Here is a 19,335-nt window from a genome sequence, read left to right as displayed (position 1 = left end):
TTCTCTTAAATGATTTTCATTTTCAAAATATACTTACCACAAGTCCTGCTTACCTTTATCTGAGATGGCAGCAGCAATCATGCTATAGGTACTTCCACTTAAGCCGTTCCTTGCTAAGACACGTATGTGGCAGTCCTGTAGCAAGGAAACATATTTTCCCTATCCTCCTTTCCCAAAAGCCTGCTAGCTCCTTTCTATCTCATTTGAGAAAATTCCAGCCCAAAGCTGCATGGAATTCACTTTCCCCCATTCTAAAAAGGATTACTGCTCTAAAGATTAGTGTAGTTTAGCTATGGGAAACTCAAAAAGCCTGGTAACCTTGGAAAGAAGAGGAGCAGAATAGTGTACAACTATGGCTTGAGAGACCAAACAGTGCTGGGGCTTTTCCAGAGAAGATTTACTGCGTGTTATTAATGGATAACACCGCTTTGCAGTGTTTCATTTTCAGTGAAATTGGGAACTATCACCATATCACATCACAGAGACTGTACCTGGACTAAAATTCAAGGTCACACCGTAAATACACAGATGCCACTTAAGCTCTTTATTTGCTGTCCCAAAACTGCTTTCCTCATGGTTATACATTCTGCCTCAAATGTCAAAGCAGAGATGTAGTATCTGCAGAAATGCTCAACAGATTGACTGTTTTTTAATTACAGTTATAGATTAGGTGTCTAAATTGTAGCTTTTCCTTTCACAATCTTTTATTCTAACATCAAGGAAAATACACAGTGAAACATTTGTTCTTCTGCATTCCACCCTCCTAACTGTTCATGAACAGTGTTCATTAGAAGTTCATTAGTGAGACAACTTGCACAAATGTCCCACACCTATTACTTTAAAGCACATTGTCTCTTACTCTCCTTCACTTAGCTTTCCATGTTAGGACACATTCAGCAGCTGTTTCCAGCCACTAATAAAGCAGAAGGCTGTACCTGTACCAACAGCATGAACAACATTAGTGTATTGCATTCACATCCTTCCTGAACAGGAAGATCAAGTGATAGTCCACCGTGCAGTCAGCAGGGGACTGGATGAGTGGAAAAAGGACAGCGTGGGTCATCTTGAGCAAAACAAAGAGGAAGTGAACCGTCTGATACAGCAAATATATGTGCATTTCAAGTTTATGAAATAACTTACAAGAAGAGTGAGGAAAGGCAAATCTGGACTTTACTAAGGCAAAGAAAAATCAGAGAGCAGGTGACAGATTATTGCCTCTAAGTTGCAGCCCAAATCAGATATCTTTTATTTTTCCCATAAGCTAGGTTCAGTTACTTTTCTCATTGAGAGGAAGGTATCAATGGATCATGACTTAGCAAAGAAAGACCTACCTGTGTAAAGAACAAAGGTGGTGAATTCAAAGGCAAATAACGAAGCCATTCCCCAACTCCACCGTCTAATCACTTGTATGATTTGAACTGTGATACAGACATAAACTTTGCATCTACATTTCTAACAGTAAAAAGAAAAATTAAAAATAATAATAAAAAGAAAAAAACACAAAGAAAATTATTCAAAAGTTAAAGAACTTGTATTTTAGCAAATTTTGAACCCAGGAAAATTGGAACACATTGCCCCAGAGAGTGAATTAGGTGATCTTTAGCCTGAATGATCCTATGGTTTTGAGAACTAACTTCTACAGGCCTGATTAGCCTTTAAAGTTACCTTCAAAAATAGGTATATTTATAATTCATTAGAAAATTTGCATTTCATAAAGAAGAAACCATATACAACTTGTACTTTTCCAGCTAGCAAACCTAACACTGTAATGGGTGATGATGCCTCACTTTACGTCGCCTTTGCATTCACTTCTTTGTTACCTAGGAAGCGAGCACGGCCTTATTTCAGACTACTTAAATCAAAGACATTGTTTAACCCAATTCAGATGAAGTAGCACAGAGCTGCACATTGATTAAAATTATTTACTTCAGTTAAGTTTATTATGCTGGTGGTTTTGTTTATAAACTTAAGACAGAACAAATAAACACAAATGAAAATGTGTGAGTGTACTTAAACATAAGTAAAAAGTCACCAGCTAACTAATTATACATCAGTTTACTTGTACTGAGGCTTGCTTGACTTGGCTGAGACTTGGTCCTCTGGCATCCTCTGGCTATTAGCCTCTTCCCATGTGAAAAGTCTAGTTTTTGTATATCAGTACTGATGTGTGAATCTGTAAGTACTGCCAATATTTCATTTTCTGCAAAATATCTATAAATTGTATCAAGTCAGCTGTGAGATGTGGCAAGTCACCAAAGTAAGCAGCATAGACATAAAAAATAATCCCCATTTATTTGAGAAACAGTACATAAGAGAAATAATCAACCTGTGCACACACAGACTTAATCATAAATAACTTTGATCAACAATTAGCACTGTGCAACCAGCCCATGACAAACATCCATAGGTTTCTAAATGCTTGACAAGGTAGCAGTTGTCAAGCAGTTCCCATTTTACAGCTGGAACAGAAAAGTCAGATGAAGACTCAAAGGAAAATCAGTGTCACAAATAAGGAAAAGGTCCATGACTCTTCATGCAAGCTCAAACTCGAGCCATAATCATGTTGACTCTGACTGAATTTTAAAAAGCTGATTTTTCAAGAAACTGAGACAAAGGAATGAGTTGGTTCCGAAAACTCAAATAAGAAGCTATGCTTTTTTGTGGGAACAGGACATGATCATTGTTGTGGCAATCTGAGGATCAATAAAACCAGATACCTGAAGCCACTCATGAGAAGAGGCCCCTTGATAAGCACTAGATATGCAGAAATGGCACAGAGCAAGCTGGACCATGAGGCCCACTGGAACCACCAGAACTGAGCTGGTAGCACAGCAAAATTGTGGAGAATCCCCAGAAATGCCAAAGGGCATTTCTTTGTCACAAAGGTTTCTGTGCTGACCAACACTTCCCTCATTCTACATGAGAGCCCAGCTGAGCGAGGCTGCCCAGCCCCTTCCTGCGGTGCAGTGACTGTTCGTATGATTGCTGCTGGACATAGCATGTTTTGAATTTCAGCATAGCACCACCCTGCTGAATACTGATTGCAAATAGCACTAGTTACCCGTTGCATGTAAAAACACTGTCTCAGAAGGACTGGGCTAGGAATGGAGGCAGACATCTTCTGGCATGGTTCCCTGTACTGCCCTTGAAGAATAGTAGAGCATTATTCGCACGTGTTGACACAGATTGCTTCAATTCACCACCAACCATTCCACAGGCACAGCACAGCCTCAAACACAGACTCCAGAAAGACAAACAATGCACAGCCAAGCTGGGAGGACATAATGATATTGTGGCATCCAAGGGTACTTCTTCCCTTGTGCCACCCAGAAGTGCTCCCATCGCAGCCCTGTCAGCACCTGCAGGTGGGGATCAGGGCAATCCAGGCCACAGCAGGGGCTGCATGGTCCAGGGAAGTCACACTGCTCATAGTTGTGTCTGCAAGCTCTGCACTTCCAGTTTTCCTGAGGTAGCAGATGCAGAGGTCTTTGCTTCATACCTTAATGAAAAAGTGCAGGAAAAGGGGACAGGCATACAAGCATGGTGGGGTTTCTTAAGAAAGACACGAGCACACAATGTAAAACAGGTTTCTTAAGTATTCCATTAGGTTAGACAGTACCAGAGTCTCCAAAAGCAGGCCTTGCCCTCCAAGAATTACCTTGAAGAATAGTTACGGGACTGTTGTGGCAAGTGAAAAAACTGTCAAATGGAGAGTTGCTAACTTCACAAACAGTGTCCAGATAGCTCTCTCTTCAGTGTCCTGAACTTAATGCAGAAGGAACTCCTTGCAGCAGGTCAGGGCCAGAGAATCCCAGGCTCTAAAATACAGCAGTATACAGCACCGGTAGCTAGAAGAACACCACTGCTATAGAGAAGCATTTGTAGGATTGATACGCAGAAAGTATTTGTCAGAAGACAAATAAACCCACTCTTTCTGTTGTTCTGCCAGTTTTTCTGCTAAGCATTTTACCAGGACAGGATCTACTTTGGAGTCAAACTTATTGGCAAACCAATGCCCATAATTCATAAGCCATCTTAATTCTGCCGCCCCGTAGATGCAAACACTACGAAGGTGGGTGCCAGTGCATGGAGGGTACAAATGGTCTTCAAGATAATTCCATTTCACCAAACGAGTTTTGCTCTGCAAGTCTGTGATGTCTTGGGCAGACCTTGAAAGTTCCCCGGGCACCCCAGGAACACGCACAAGAGTGGCCCAGAAATGTTCATCTGGAGAGTAAGTATCCCTCGACCAGTCAAAGAAGTCTTTTACAAGAGAGCTGCTAAGGGTGTACTGAATAAAAGCTCGACTTAAAACAAAATAGGCACTGCCAACAAATACCTCAATATTATGAGGTGGTGGGTCCTTGGAAATGTTGGTTTTCACAGGCATCTGCATGTATTCGTAAGGCACTTTCATAAGTTCATAATGATAAGTAAATCGTTCTCTTTTGCTACTACTTGGCTTTATAGTTTCCAGCATGTTTCCCCCACCGAGTTTCTTCAGTTCAGCAACCAACTGGAAATTTGATCTCAAAGGGAAATCTTGGCCACACAAGTTAATAACATACTTCCAGGGAACCACAGAGTCCATCAGATCAGACAAACAATTTAAATCTGCTTGCAGTCTTGAAATATGCGCGTAGTTCACCATCTCCAGCTTTGACGCAATGAAGATATTGGGGAAACATTTAGCTAGATTGTTCATAGCAGATTTAAAGCTTTTAGCTGCTTTTTGGTCATAGTGAATGCAGTATATATTTTGATGGCTGTACAGTGAATGTATGAGCCTCTCAACCATCACTGCATCTTTGTGGACAACGAAAGAATAGGCTATTGGAAAGCTCTCTTCCTCTGGAGAAACAGGTATCAGGTGGTATTTCCTCAGTGTACGATACATGTCGCAATCATTGGTCATTGCAATGATATCTTCATCTTCTAAATCAATTATATCCTTCCTTCTTATCTCCAAACTCTTGCCGATTTCCTGGGGATCTTGTTCATATATCGATGAACAGTTAATTTCATACTGGAAGTGGTTTCTGAGATAGGAATATCTGTTTCTAACATAAGAAGAAGTGCTCAAGAAGTGCTCAACCAAATAAATGCTCTTAGGTGGAAAAAAGTGTCTTTCAACATGGAGGAGCTTCAGGAGTGCAATCACCCACCCCGTGAAACACAGGATCAGGATCTTCCTTCTTGTGGGACACCTGTAGGGAAGCTTATGCCTCTTCATTCTGTAAGAAAACAGAAAGATGTTGACATTTTACAAGACAAACGATGCTCCAGAGGAAATTATGTCTTTACAACATAAACACCACCTTTCCTCTTAATCATCATGTTAATGCAAAGACAGATTTTGCCACAATAATACGCAAAGATTTCATTAGCCCAGTTATCTGACTGAAGACAATAAAACATCTCTGATTTCAGATAATAACCAGCTAAACAATAAGAGTCTTGGAATAGGATTACTGCTGTATATTTTCCAGAGCACTTTTTTTCTTTTATTGCTGTGACACAAGCAGAGGAACAGCAACCCTTGCATTGCAGAAACATGCCTGTCCTCTCAAGAGAGTAGGATGGAGACTTTATTTTCTGAAGCATTTCCAGAGAATTCAACAGGAGGACCAAGAGACTTTCATGAGTCTGCAAAGAATGCATGATTAACAGTAGGCAATAGGACAAAAAATAATAGTAAAAAATACATCTACATATATATTTTAAGAGAGAAAGAAAAGATTTACTTGAAAGCTTTAGAATTCAGTCAGAGCATCCTCGTTGTCTTTAACACTGGGGCTGGACAACAAAGTCCAAAGAGAAACAAATTTCCTTCCTTGTCCCTTCCCAGCAGGGTCTGACATGTCCGAAGTCCGGATTTCTTCTTGAAGGTACTGCTAATCTGCCCTGAAAGAAAGGGACAGATGAAGACACAGCATATCCATCCACTGGAGGTAGTACATAACACAACCTTAGAAGGCAGGTGGGGCAGCAGTGAGAAACAGCGCATACATTTTGCTATGTGAGACACCCTTGGCTGTGACTGCAAAGCAGAGGCAAGGCCCTTTTTTTATGAAACAGGATATATGGCACCGTCTCTGTGAAGCAGTTTAGCAACTGAGGTATTACAGCAATGAAAGCTCAATACAGTAATCGTGTTTCCATGTATTCTTGCCCTACCTTCTGAGTGCAAGCATAATTATTGTTGCTCCTGAACTAGTTAGACTAGAGTCCACATCCAAGTGAAGCACTAGCTTAAGCTCCACTTCCTTGCTATGTTGCACTGCTCTTGCAGAACAGTTCCCTGCATTTTATTTCGGGAAGAAGCTGGATCAGAATGCTTCATAGTGCCCACCCACTATGCCAGCTATGTTCAGACCTGTTACTGGCTTTGAAACTTTGCATGTGCACAGTTAACAGAAGGATGCACATAACCTGCTGTAAATCTTATGCAATGCTGTCGCAATGACAGAAAGGCTTTAGTTCAGGACAGGAACAACATGGTCTTTTTCAAACCAAAGAGATGATTTGGGAGTGTTGTACATAGTCGTATTCTGGGAGATTGCCTGCACAGTGGGCAGCTTGCCTCTAGGTCTCTCACGTCATTCTCACTCCGCTTCTTTCTTGCTGGACAAAAGACAGAGGACACAGCACACAGACAAAGCACTGTGTGTTCTCTCGTTCCTGAAGCTGTGTTAATGATGAAGGTACCATGGCAAAACAGCATCAGTCAGTTTCAGCATTGTCCCTGTGGATGAATGGCTCAGCACAACCCTTCTCCTTCATTCCCTGTGACAAACATAAGGCAAACACCTACAGACTTGTGCCTTCTTCTCAACTGCACCAAGCTCAACAGGAGCTATGCTTCTTCCACATGGAACACGAACATCAGTCCAACAAGTGCTGGAGCTTCTCTGCATCTCTTCATAGTTTTCAGGCACAGCTACAGGCAGGAAGAAGACAGTGGGATTACCAGAAGTGCCTGCAGATTCCATGTAGGCATGTAAAATCAAAGACTGAGATGAGCACACAACTCTTACTAAGAGACTAACGGGTATCTTTAATGTACCCATCATGGACAGGTCTTGCAACCTCCAGCTTCGCAGTCTTAGCCTGCCAAGACGGAGCTGTTTCAATAGTCTCTCTCCCTGTGTTTTCCTTTCCCTGTTATTTCTTCTCTGGGAACAACAGAAAGGAGAAGGAAATGTCACCTTCCCTGAACAGATGCTTGCAGCCTTGATGCAGTGCTCCAAAGTGCTCTCCAGTGCTCCAAAAATCCTGTATGTAAATTAGTCCTGGCCAGCTCCACCCAGCATCAAACATTCCGTTTCTAGGTGAACCAACAAACAAGTTTCTAGGTGAACCAACAAAGTGACAGTTACCTGCTGAAAACTCCCATTCCAGACCACGGGATTCTGGTGTGGTGTGGAGACAAGTCAGGATAAGAAAGAAATCACCTCGATGGCACTGAGGTTTTTATATCTTACTGATGGGCAAAACATGTACACTCAGCTCAGCTGAATGTTCCTATGTTCTATGCGATAAAAAGAGGCCACAGAAACTCAGAAAACTGTGGTGATGTGGTTTGAATTCCTCATGGAGAATGAAACTAAGGAGCACTGGTGAGAAGCCTCAACTCTTCCACTAAATCCCTTTGTTATGGAGGCTCTCCCTGACCCTGGCCAGCACATTTTCAGCAGCAAACTCACAGCCACCAGTTTAATCTCTAAAGCCAGGCTCAGTGTACTGGTACGGCAGCAACAGCTTTGCTTGTTAGGCACAAAACATTTGCCTCTAACCAGGACAAGAGAGGGATTTCCTAAGGAACAGGACAAGAGAGGACAATGGAAACCCTCAGCACAGAAGAGCCACCAACAATCTCATCAGCTTTTGTTGAAGTACACAGCTCTTATTCCCTAAGCACACGCAGCGCTTGAAGCCTCTCTCACACAAAGCACTGTGCCAAGCACACAGTCATCCCTGGAGGAGGAGGAGGAAGGAATGAACAGCAGGCAACAGGCAGTGAGAGCCACCCGCAAGTGCCCAAAGCACACACCTCACCTAGCACTGACCACAGTGGAAATCATGCTCATTTATCTCTCAAGTACTAACTACACAGGATCAATGTTCACTCTTCTGAGCAAGGATTTTTTTACTATGAAGAGGGGATGGTGTTGCCATTGTGTCTCATTTCTTAAAATGTCTGTCTCTCCCACATGAGGGAACACTGCTGAAGGAATTAATGGAGTGGCCACATCTCATAATCAACACACACCGCATGGCTACAATATACACACAGAAAGTACAGACAATTTCAGGTCCAAGCATTGATTGGGAGGGATGCAAAGTACTGAATGACTCAGAGACAGGTGGGGGTTTTATTTATCCCTTGCCTCTGTAATGCAAGAAAATGTGATGTTCAAAGAAAACAGACATGCAGCAAATATAAGGGAAACACATGCACATTGTGTAAGAACACATGCATGTGTTTATAGTTAGTACACGTGTTCATACATGTGGTTATAGTCTGTCGGAAGGCATCCTAAAGACCACGAGCTCAGCAGGATTTAAGAAAGAACTAGGCAATCAGCTGGCTATTGGGAGTTTCTAGAGTTACATTAGCCAAGATATAAATATGGATGAAATCTCAATTCTCTGGCACCAGGACTTAAGGCAATTAGCAGCTGCCAACAGCCCTAACTTGAAATTTTTACGAACAAAAACGCTTACTGTGACTATTGCTCTGTTCTCTGAATTTCCTTTTATTTCCTTTTGGACCAGAATAGGAAATGATCGTTAGATTCATTATAGCACTATTTCCTTCCACCCAGGGAATAGCTGGGTTTTCTGTATTTTCCACCCTGCAAGAAGCCATTCTGAGCAGCTTTATACCTTCAGACTCTTATAACCATTTCCTTTGTGTAACTGTGAAAGCTGTGGAGTTACACCAAAGGACAAACAAAGGGAGAGTTTCACACCCCCAGAGGACTTCAGCCATGCGTCAAGTCTTTGGTGCAGGGAAAGACACAGGATGTTCTTGTTGAAGAACATCTTTTGTCAGCAGAGCAAACCCTCCTGAGTGGGACTGAGGGAAGCCTGAGCTGGAAGAGAAACTCCCTCCTCACTTCCACTAGACTAGAAAGGCCAGAAAATGCAAGGCACTCCACACTTGGGCAGCACTGCTCTGCTCTCAACTGTGGGCTTCAATCCAGCACGCATGTTTCAGCTTCTGGGAGCCTGCAGAAGAGTTCTGCAGCTCTCCTGTGGCTTGCAAATCACTTGCAAATCAAAACCTGTAAAGCCCACACAATCAGAATCTAGCTTTTTTTCTTCTCTCTGTCCTTGAATACTATCCAAGCAAACAGCATTTTGACTCATCTCATGGCAGCATAGCTCGGTGCTGCTGGAATTGAAGTGATGGAAAAACCTGTAAGAAAGGCTTCTGTAGCAGGGATTGTTCCTGAGCCTCATGAGCTCACAGAAAGCACTTAACCTGTTGAAAGTAATGAACAGAGCTTGTTCCATTCTGCTTGTTTCTGCTGAAGGCAGAAGTACACTGGAAAATGCACAGTTGGAATTGGGCAAGTTTATTCCGCCATGGGGATGGTGGAAATAAGCAGACATAATAACATGTGTGTGTTTACATACTATGTGTATTTTGGATAACCAGGAAAGATCTGGGGAAGTAAAGTATGAAGATGACCACAGAAAAACTCACTTCCACAGTCACTACTTGCTGTGCTCATCTGGCTGTGCAGAAATTTACCTTTCTGAGAAAATAAAATGTTCCTGCTTGCAAATTGGTAAGCAGCAGAGTGCCCAGAAATGTGCCCGGCAGTGTCATCATGCATGTGGAAAGCTGAATTTGCACTTGTACACCAGCCAGAGGCAACCTGCTTGGGTCCAGGATGTGGCACAGTTGACACCGAGCTCACACAGGAACACTTTCACAGAGGCAGAAGTAATGTTCACCATCATGGCAAGCAAGGCAAATTGAACCCGTGTTTATTTCTCTTAGCTTTTACTACGCAGCTTACTATGGTACAGCAGAAAAAATGCATATCTGCGTAATTTCTACTGAGCAACTGCAGCCGGTTGAGATGTTAACTGCTTACAAGGTAAAACCCAAGGAAAGGCTAATTGAAGGTAAATTAAAACCCACTTTTAGAATTCTTTTGGGACAGACAAAAAAAGAGAAGTGTTAAAACAATTATAATTCCAGCTCAGCAGGCCCATAATATTTCTGGGCATGACTGGGTACGTACTCTGCAAAGTGGCTCTCCCTTCACCACTGCTGCCTGCACTCAGACCAAATGGGCAAAGGGAAAGTAACCCAAGGTAATGACATCTGGCCTTGTTTTTCAGTTTAGCTCCTGAAACCAAACTGGATCGGAGCAAAATTTGTTTATCCATTTGCATCTTTTTAATCGAAAAGATGTTATATCGCTCTTTGTAAAAAGAAACTGTAAAAGGCACTGTTGGTAGCCCTGGTCCCTAGGGCGGAGTCTAAGGGAAAGCAATGATCAGCCTGGCAATAAATTACTCTTGCAGCGGATCACTGTGTAAATTTTGTTGCATTCTCCCCTAAAGACACCAGCTTAAACAACTGTGCACTACAACAGAGACAGCCAGGCAGCTACAAGTAGCATCTGTATAACTCTCCTATATTACATGCCTTGTGCTATTTATAGCTGTACAACATCGAACATCTATAGTGCTGTGAAAACAACACCTAACAGTGCAAACCTTTAGATTTAGACTGTGCCTACATGAAGTTCTGCTGTTCTAATTATATCTTTGCAAAACCAGACCTTTTAAACTATTGTGTCTTCTCAGTGCTACGAGGGCAAACAAACCAACATTATTCAGTGAACTGCAAATCTGGGGCAGCATAGGACACCTCGCCCAGCCCAGCATCTCCTCCCTTAGGACCATGCATAACGGAAGAGGAACAGGAGAATATCCATGTCTGTGTGACATGATGGCCCTGGAGGGAAAACCAGGAGGTGACTGTCGGAGGAGGAGTAGAAAGCTCAAAAGTTAACCTGCTGAGTCACAACATTATACAGGATGTTGTGGTCCAATGGTAAATCTCTAAAGAGCCTAATGCAAACAAGGAGCAGGCAAGTTTGTTTATTGTGAACCACATTTGGTACAGGGTGAGCACCCATTCCTTCAGAGCAAAAACAAGCGTAAGGCACCACAAGGGAAACCATACTACTTTGCTGTCATGCATTACTGCATATGCAAGAGATAAACATTTTCTGCTTGTTATTCTGCCTATTTTTGGGTGTTGGGCAGCACTGTTGGACCTGTTCTTGCGTGTAACCCAACGGTTTTTAACAGGAGATAGCATGGCATCATAGTGCTTGTGTAGGAATGTTGGTGCTGTGATGCTGGAAGTCCCATAAGAGTCTGCTGTAGATGGGTGATTGCAGTCTCTGCTCTCCTTCAAACTCTTCCTTATGAGAACTCCACACATCTTCTGAGAGGCCACTACCTTTTGCTGTTACCTGAGAGAAGAGACTGACTCCCACTTTGAATCCAAATCATGCTGACTTGCCAAGGTGAGGCAGCAGAGCTGTCTGAGGAGGTTTGCAGTGGCTCTGCCTGCAGCATTCCCTGCATGGCAGCTCCCTGAGGAATGCTGCAAGACGTGCCCCACTCAGCACACACCGGCCCTTCTGCAGTGCCCTCTGCCAGCCCGTCCTGAAGGACCTGTTTGGTAAGCAGAGTTCCAGCTCAGCCAGCAACTACCCATGATAAACAAATACCATCGTGGGGCATCCTGACTTTGTGCCTGCACAGAGCAAGAGGTCAGGAAAAACATAAACTCCAAAGATGGATCTGTGAGAGAAGAGGAAATGCAGGGGAGCCACTCTCTGCTGTTCTGGCTCCCATGCAGAAGCCCTTCTGAGCAGGAACGAGGCTCCTCCCCCAGCTCTCAGGTTAAAAACAAAATAAAACAAAACAAAACCCACAAAAATACTATAACTTAGACATGAGTAAAGTACGAGCAGCAGAAAATAAGTGGGAAAACGATGAAAGAGGAGAACGAAGAGTGGGGCCAAGGAAAATAGGTGCTCTTGTATAAGTGGCATTAAGGTAAAAAGTAAAGCAAACAGCAGCCAAACAGGTGTGCCATCTGACTGGCTGCTCCTCCAGCCTCAGAGGGACGTGGGCCAGAACCAGTCCACACCTTTCCTTGCAAACCAGACCATTTGCAATCAGCAGCACAAACACACAGCAGGAGCAACAGGAACAATTCTCCCCCCTCCAGGCAAAACACTCTGAAAAAAAAAAGTCTCTCTCCTCTCCCTCACTGAAGACCTCTGTTTGCTTTATTCAGACCCACTCCCACAGCTGTGCAGACCTGGCTGAGATGTTTCCATCACTACCTGTGCACAAGGGCACAGTTCCTTCCTTTGTTTCTCCCTCTGCTTTGTACAAACCAAGCTGCTGAAATGCAGAGCAGACCGTGTTCCTTGGAGGTGAGGAAGGCGAGGGAAGAGATGTGTTCTGCTAAGTGATTTCCTTCTTGTAGTAAACTACCTGGCTGAGTCAAGCAGTCTCTACTTGACTATTCAATGCTGTTGGCTGGAGAAAATAATTCATTCACTTACTGGTGTTTACTGGTGCTAGCTAATAATTTTCATTGCAAATTTATCTATGATAGGGATCTCAGAGCTCCTGGAGGAGAGCTTTATACTGGCATCAGATCGAGATCAGTCGGCTCTATCAGCTTTGCCTGTTTTTCTACCTGGTTCCCTGAACTGCTTCTTTACAGTGGAGTCCAGCACCATGGGCTGCCCTGCACCTGCACCAGTGCCCGACCCTCATTTCGACCTGCCTGAAGTAATATACAGACCTCTTTTGAGGGACTGACAGCTGGAGAACTAAGAAACCCACGTTTTTCCCTATTATTTCCATGCTGTTTTACAGACCTCTATTAGTGGAGTTCCCGATGCGGAAAAACACCCCATTACTTTTAGACCTGAGACTATTCAAACAGTAAGCCTGCCAGTTTTAAGATTCTGAAGATCTGAAATTACACGGTGCCCAAAGAACAACAACAATAAAATCTACAGCTTTTCATAGCCTGTTTTGTTTGTGCTTCTGGAAGAAAACAGACGGCTTCTGAGTAGACACCTAAGTAACACCAATTCTTCAAAGATTTAGCAGTTATGGATATCTCATTTGACTTTGTCATCTCACAACAACGCTGTCATCCATGCACTAAATAATAGGACGCTTTATTCATGGGGTATAGTGATGTGTGTTTCTTTACAGAATGCACTGCACTGACAGCATGTGATTCTAACAATCTCTCTACCCCCAGTTTCGAGCCCTTCACTACACACTGAGGCCCTGGAGTGCATCCAGAGAAACGCAGCGAAGCTGTGAAGGGTCTGGGGCACAAGTCTGATGGGGAACAGCTCAGGGAGCTAGGATTGTTTAGCCTGGAGAAGAGGACGCTCAGGGGAGACCGCAGGGAAGCCATGTCCCTGCTCTCTGGTCAGTGCATGGGGCAGCTGATTTCTTCAAGGCAGTGGGCAGTGCAGGACGGCATCCCAGGGAAGCAGTTCCTGGCTGCTCTGCATCCCCTCTGAAGCCTGGGGTGCTTCAGAGCGAATTCTGCTGCAATCTGTTCTACTCAGTCTCCAATAAGAACAGTTTCTCAGCAAATCCCTTGGCACACCCCAGACTGCTCTGCCCTGCCAGCCAGTGGGTTTGCAGCCCCGCTAAGGCACAGAGCTGCACATTTAAACTCTCTGACTTTAAGAAGCAGGAGTATTCCTGTTTTTCAAGGACTTAGTGCACCATAAAGGCAGGAGTCAGAGGAAAAATACACAGGTAAATAGAATAACTCCAGGAGAGCTGGAGTTAACAATTTCTCTCTGACTCACATAAAAGTTTAAAATAATAATACCCTATGGTGGAGTGAGAGTTAACCTTTACCCCCAAACTACTGCACAGCATAAAAATCAGGCCCAAAGGGGCTGGAGTTTGTGTACATTGGCAGCAGCGCTGGCATGACAGGGCTGAAGCTTCCTGTTAGAGACGAAGGCAGGAGAAACTGCACTGTGCTGCAAGAGGCTGCAGCCAGCAGCAGGGCGCATTCCTCTGCTTCTGCAGATGGGCAGAGATGCCTCCACCTTTCTGCTGAGCCTCTCTCTGCAGACTTTACTGTAAGTAGCACCCTGCATGTCAGTTCCTACTGAGTCAAAGCCTTCCCTGCCCGTCACAGCTGTCACATCGGTCACATCAGTCACCCTGCACCACAGGTCCCCTCCTGGTATCTGTGCCCTGGAAGCACAGTGGGACACTCTGTGCAGGGAGAGCTGTGTGGGCAGCAGTCAAAGCCCCGCCATCAGCTGCTCCCCCAACTCCATGTGTACCCGTGCTGCAGGTGAATGCCACGTCAGTGTACATAGGCACAAGGGCAACTTCACTGACTGCAAGGATTTTTTTTTAAGTCTGAAAATTTATCTGCCAAATCATGAGCGCAGGCTTGTTCAATAAGCCATAAGAGAGGATAAATTACCTACACAACAGACAACTGTGTTTGCTCACATGGCATTTCTAAGCACAGAGAGGACAGGGGACAAAAACATAGAAAAGGGCAGATCACGGAATTGTATGAGTTGGAAGAGGCTCTTAAAGGCCATATAATCCAACTCACCTGCAAGGAACAAGGATGTCCACTGCTAGACCAGGCTGCATTACCCAACCAGACCTTGAATGCTTCCAAGGACTGGGTGTCCACCACCTCTGTGGGCAACCTCTTCCAGCACCTCACCACAGTTACTGCAAAAATCTTCTTCCTAATAGCCAGCCAAAATCTCCTCTCATTTAGTTTGAAACCACTTTCCCTTGTCCTATCACCACAGACCCTGAGTAAGAGTCTGTCCCCCTGCATCTTATGGCCCTCCTTTAAATACCGAAAGGCTGCTCTCAGGTCTCCCTTGGAGCCTCCTCTTTTTCAGACTCTCTCAGGTCCCAGGTCCCATTGGAACAACCCAGTAAAGCCCAGTTTAGTTTGGCTGCTCCCTAGGAGGCAGGTTGAAGTGCCAGTGCCAGGAGGACACAAGGCCATATGGTGCTGCCTCCAGTATCTTGCAGCTCCTTGTCCCAGCGGCCATACTTTCCCCTCAGGTTAAGGGCATGGCAGCAAACCCAAGAGCAGGAATCTGGGCTATGTGTCACACTGATGGTCCTGGTGATTCTTTCTGAAGCTTATTTCAAGCATAATGATCTGCACTGCAATTCCACCTATAATATAAAAACATTCTGTTATGGTTTGAATTTTGGGTGGTGATGTGAGGAGTCAAGAGTTGGACTCAGTGATCCTCACAAGTCCCTCCCAACTTGGAATAATACATGATCCTGTAAGTGCCTCACCTCCTCTATGATGTCTCTCATATGATAAGAAATCTACTTTATTGCCATTATACATGAGGTTCCGACATGTAACAGACACAAAGAAAGTTGAGGAGCCGTGTTGCACTATTTGCATGTATGTTAAGAAATGCCAAAGCATTTTCTATTGGGTACCCCTATGGCACAAGCCAATTTCTTCCATTGGCACGTTCCACGAGCCATCCCTCCTCACTGTCAGCTTGCCCACCAGTGCCAGCCCATGAGACAGGGGCTGACGTACTCCACCACTGGGGTTAAACATAAGGTTGGGTTTGACGCTACCTGAGAACTCACATTTCGTCAGTTTCCATGTTGAGCTGGAAGAGAAGGGACTCATGAGCAGCACATTGCCCTGTGAGCTCCTCATCCTGCTGGAACTTCTCAGCCAGAGATCTGTCAAGGCTTGGGTCATTGGCAGTGATGTACAAAGCTTACCTCCCTTGCTAGATTTAGCACCCTATGGTTTTCGTTGTAGAAATAAGCCTTTTGTAACTCATCTACCATATCTCTTAGCTCCTTCAGTGATATTTCCTGGGAAATCTTAGAGGCTTCAGCCACATGGGACTCCTGGAGCCTTGTCTGCAGCCAGAAAGCTACATCATAACCTCCACCAAAGCCTCCTGGGCACTGCTTGTGAGTGAGACCCAGCCACTTCACTGCTCAGCACCAGCAGCACGCACAGCACAGCCCACGCTCCTGCGTGAAGCGGCTTCTTTTGCTGTGTATGAGCACAGAAACCACCAGGAAGAACACCAACACCAACACCTCTCAGGTCCTAGTGCTGAGCAAGAGCTATCACGTTTCCAAAAGCCCCTTCTATTATGCCTGCACTGTTGTGTCCTGAAATCTTTCAGCAGAAGTCTGAAAATGCTTTTTCTGTTCTGCTAATGCACATGAAGCTCCCACGAGGGAGATGCGTAGATCTGAGAATCGTTCTTGATATTGGACTGTACATCTCAGGCACCCGATGAGGCCCTCAAGAGAAAGGACAAACAGCTGGCAGGCTGACAGGTTCTTGGAGCTTACCTGTTCTCTATGAATGCTTCAACATTTTCTTGGCTTCCCTGAATCCTATAGATCAGTGCTCACCAGTTTCTTTACTCCAGCTGATAGCATGCTGCTTGACCCTTTGTACTTTCTGAATTTTACCTTCAGATAATTTGACTGGACCACTTCTGAAGAATTCCAGAGATCTCGTCTCAGCCAAGAGACTATTTTTAAGGTGACTGTTCACAGTCTGGGGACCGATCAGTATAATTTGCACATATTATGCCAGGAAATAGCCACAAACAGCACAGACAGCCATCCACAACACCTAGAGATCAGTCACAAGAGTGAGTTGCAGTGTTTGGTGCCTCTCTCCTGCATTCCCACTGCAATCCAACACAAGCAATCCAAAGCACAGCCGAGTTTTCTATCACCACTTTCGAACAAGTTGCAGCCCCTTCAGCCCATACGTGACCAACAACCAAAGCTGCACAAAGACGGCAGCAGCCTGTGCTCCTTCATGTGCTATCTTGTTAGAGCAGGCACATCATTTCACCTCTCACCCATAGCGCACGTCCAGCACAGGGTGCTATCCCCAAGAACACAAAAGCAGGTTCTTGGAAAGAGTAAAAAGCACAGAAAGCTCTTCTCCACATACACTTCACAACTACTCACAGCTCAGAAGCTGACAAAGCTGGGGGCTGCACCTTTTCTATTCCGCACTACCAGCATCCCGTGATTTTCTTCCATGGATTTACCCAGTTGCTTTCGATGTAAGTTTTCTGATGTGCAGCAGGCTGTGAATCATAGACACTGTACAGTGGATCCCAGTTCCACGTGAAAAACAAAACAAAACAACAACAACAACAAACACTTTCTCATACTTGCTCTCAGTCTTCTGCCTCCCAGCACTGCTGGACTGCTGTGGTAAATGCGGGAATCACAGCACTAACGCTGTGGGATGAAACTATGAACATTAAAGGAATGGAACAGGAATGTTACAGGAATGTGAGGTGTGCAGCAGGGCAGGTGTGACGCAGTGAAGTGCTTCACATCAAAGTCACGTTATGCGGAGCCTCCAGGGAACGTTGCCCTGCGGGTCTCCCTTCGGAGCCCTCCTCCAGCAAAGTCTAAGCACTCGAAAAGAGAAGTTGCCCCCGTCTCTTCTCAAATTGCAAAATCGGAGACGATAAAACTGCGAACCAGTTCCTTTCTGACAGATCCTCGCTGTTCTGTTACTTCTGTTTCCCTACAAGTAACGAGAGCCGCGCTATAGGAAACGAAGTGAGCGCACTTGGCTGGTTAAGCACGGTACAAACCAACACCCGCGTTTATACCCATTTACAGAGCGGTGCCACAACAGCGGAGACTTCAGCCAACACCAATGCAGACCCGCTCCCCGCTACCGACCCGCCTGAAGCTGTCACCGCTCTGCTCGGGCGCAGCTCAGGGCTGCGCTCGGCTCCCGGCGTACAACCTCCAGCGGCCGCTCCCCGGATGATTTCCGAGCCGACACTTCTACCCCTCCGATAACTTTTCGGGCGCACGGCGCGATCTTACCGGAGCTCCTCAGCACGCCTGCTGGCAGCGCAGCGCAGCGCACAGCAGCACCGCATCGCACCGCACAGCACCGACCTCCCTTCGCCGCGCTCTGCCCCGAGCAGCAGCGCGCCCACGCCGTGCCGCGCCCCTTCCTCCTCCTCCTCCTCCTTCCCCTCCTCCTATTTCTCCTCCTCCCGAAACTCTACAGCCGCCGCTGCTCTGCTCTGCTACGCTCCGCTCTATGGGGAAACTTGGGGCCGGGACGCATCTGTCGGACGACTCAAAAGCCGATGGTGCTGCTGCAGCAATACCAGCAGGAAAACTTTCTTCCAGAGGAAGACTATGTCTTAGAAATGTATATACACGTACAAACAGGAGAGAGAACGACTGTTTATAAGGGTGGGTAGTGGCAGGACAAAGGGGAATGGTTTCAGACTCAGACAGGGGAGATTTAGGTTGGATATTAGCAGGAAGATTTTCATACAGAGGGTGGTGATGCACTGGAACAGGTTGCCCAGGGAGGCTGTGGATGCCCCATCCCTGCAGGCATACAAGGTCAGGCTGGATGTGGCTCTGGGCAGCCTGGTCTGGTGGCTGGTGACCCTGCACATTGCAGGGGGTTGAAACTGGATGACCTTTGGGGTCCCTTTCAACCCAGGCCATTCTATGACTCTATGATACATATACACACAAATCCAAAGGCGCTTTGAAACTTCCTTCACCTTTGAACTGTTATACTCTGTGCCGCATTTAAGCTTCTTTCCTTGATATGGCCAGAAACATGAATTCCAGATCATCTGTATGATAATTTCTGACCAAACTGGTCAATTCACAGCTGATGAACAGAAAAGGTGCCTAAATCTCACATATGAAGTTGCTGGAATAAAATAAGCCTTTGCCTCTGTGCCATGATCACAAAACACCAATTTCAGCTGCTCCTAGAAATTACTCAAATTCCTAAGGCAACATTATTTTGGTCAATCTTTTGCCTGCACCCTCACCCCTCCCTCAGCATAATTTGCAGACACCATCACAAAGTATTTGCACCATACACAGCAGCCAGCCTTCATTCTCGCACTTCCCTCACCTTACATGTCCTTGGTGGTTGCAGTTCAGCTTTGCCTGGCAAGAAGGTGCATTGTTTGTGCTGATCCTCCACCAAGTACATTCAGCTCGATCCACACCTTTGTTTACTGCTTCATTCCCCCTTGCCTCTTCTACTTTTACCATGTTATAACCTATGGCCTATGCCATGCAGGAGATCGGATTTTCACACTGGTCTCTTCTGGCCTCGACATAGATGAATCCCAGCTGTACCATTTGCTTCCCAGCTGCTTATCTCTTCCTCTCTCTCATGCTGTTGTTTTACACCTTGTGCTCTCCCCTACT

General features: G+C 45.2%; 1 protein-coding gene across 1 annotated transcript; it reads right to left on the bottom strand.

The window, feature by feature from the left end:
• Positions 1 to 2,269: 2,269 nt before the first annotated feature.
• On the bottom strand, positions 2,270 to 18,043 carry GCNT4 (glucosaminyl (N-acetyl) transferase 4). Its single transcript, XM_015848879.2, has 3 exons — positions 17,965 to 18,043; positions 5,745 to 5,904; positions 2,270 to 5,234 (listed from the first exon to the last, which is right to left on the bottom strand). Exon 3 carries the CDS (start codon positions 5,231 to 5,233, stop codon positions 3,866 to 3,868), a length of 1,368 nt encoding a protein of 455 aa, XP_015704365.1. The 5' UTR covers position 5,234; positions 5,745 to 5,904; positions 17,965 to 18,043; the 3' UTR covers positions 2,270 to 3,865.
• Between the last annotated feature and the right edge of the window lie 1,292 nt (positions 18,044 to 19,335).

Source organism: Coturnix japonica, chromosome Z (genome assembly GCF_001577835.2).
Source record: "Coturnix japonica isolate 7356 chromosome Z, Coturnix japonica 2.1, whole genome shotgun sequence".
Taxonomy (NCBI): domain Eukaryota; kingdom Metazoa; phylum Chordata; class Aves; order Galliformes; family Phasianidae; genus Coturnix; species Coturnix japonica.
The sequence above is the reverse complement of the archived record's forward strand: the minus strand, read 5'-3'. Positions and strand labels throughout refer to the sequence as shown.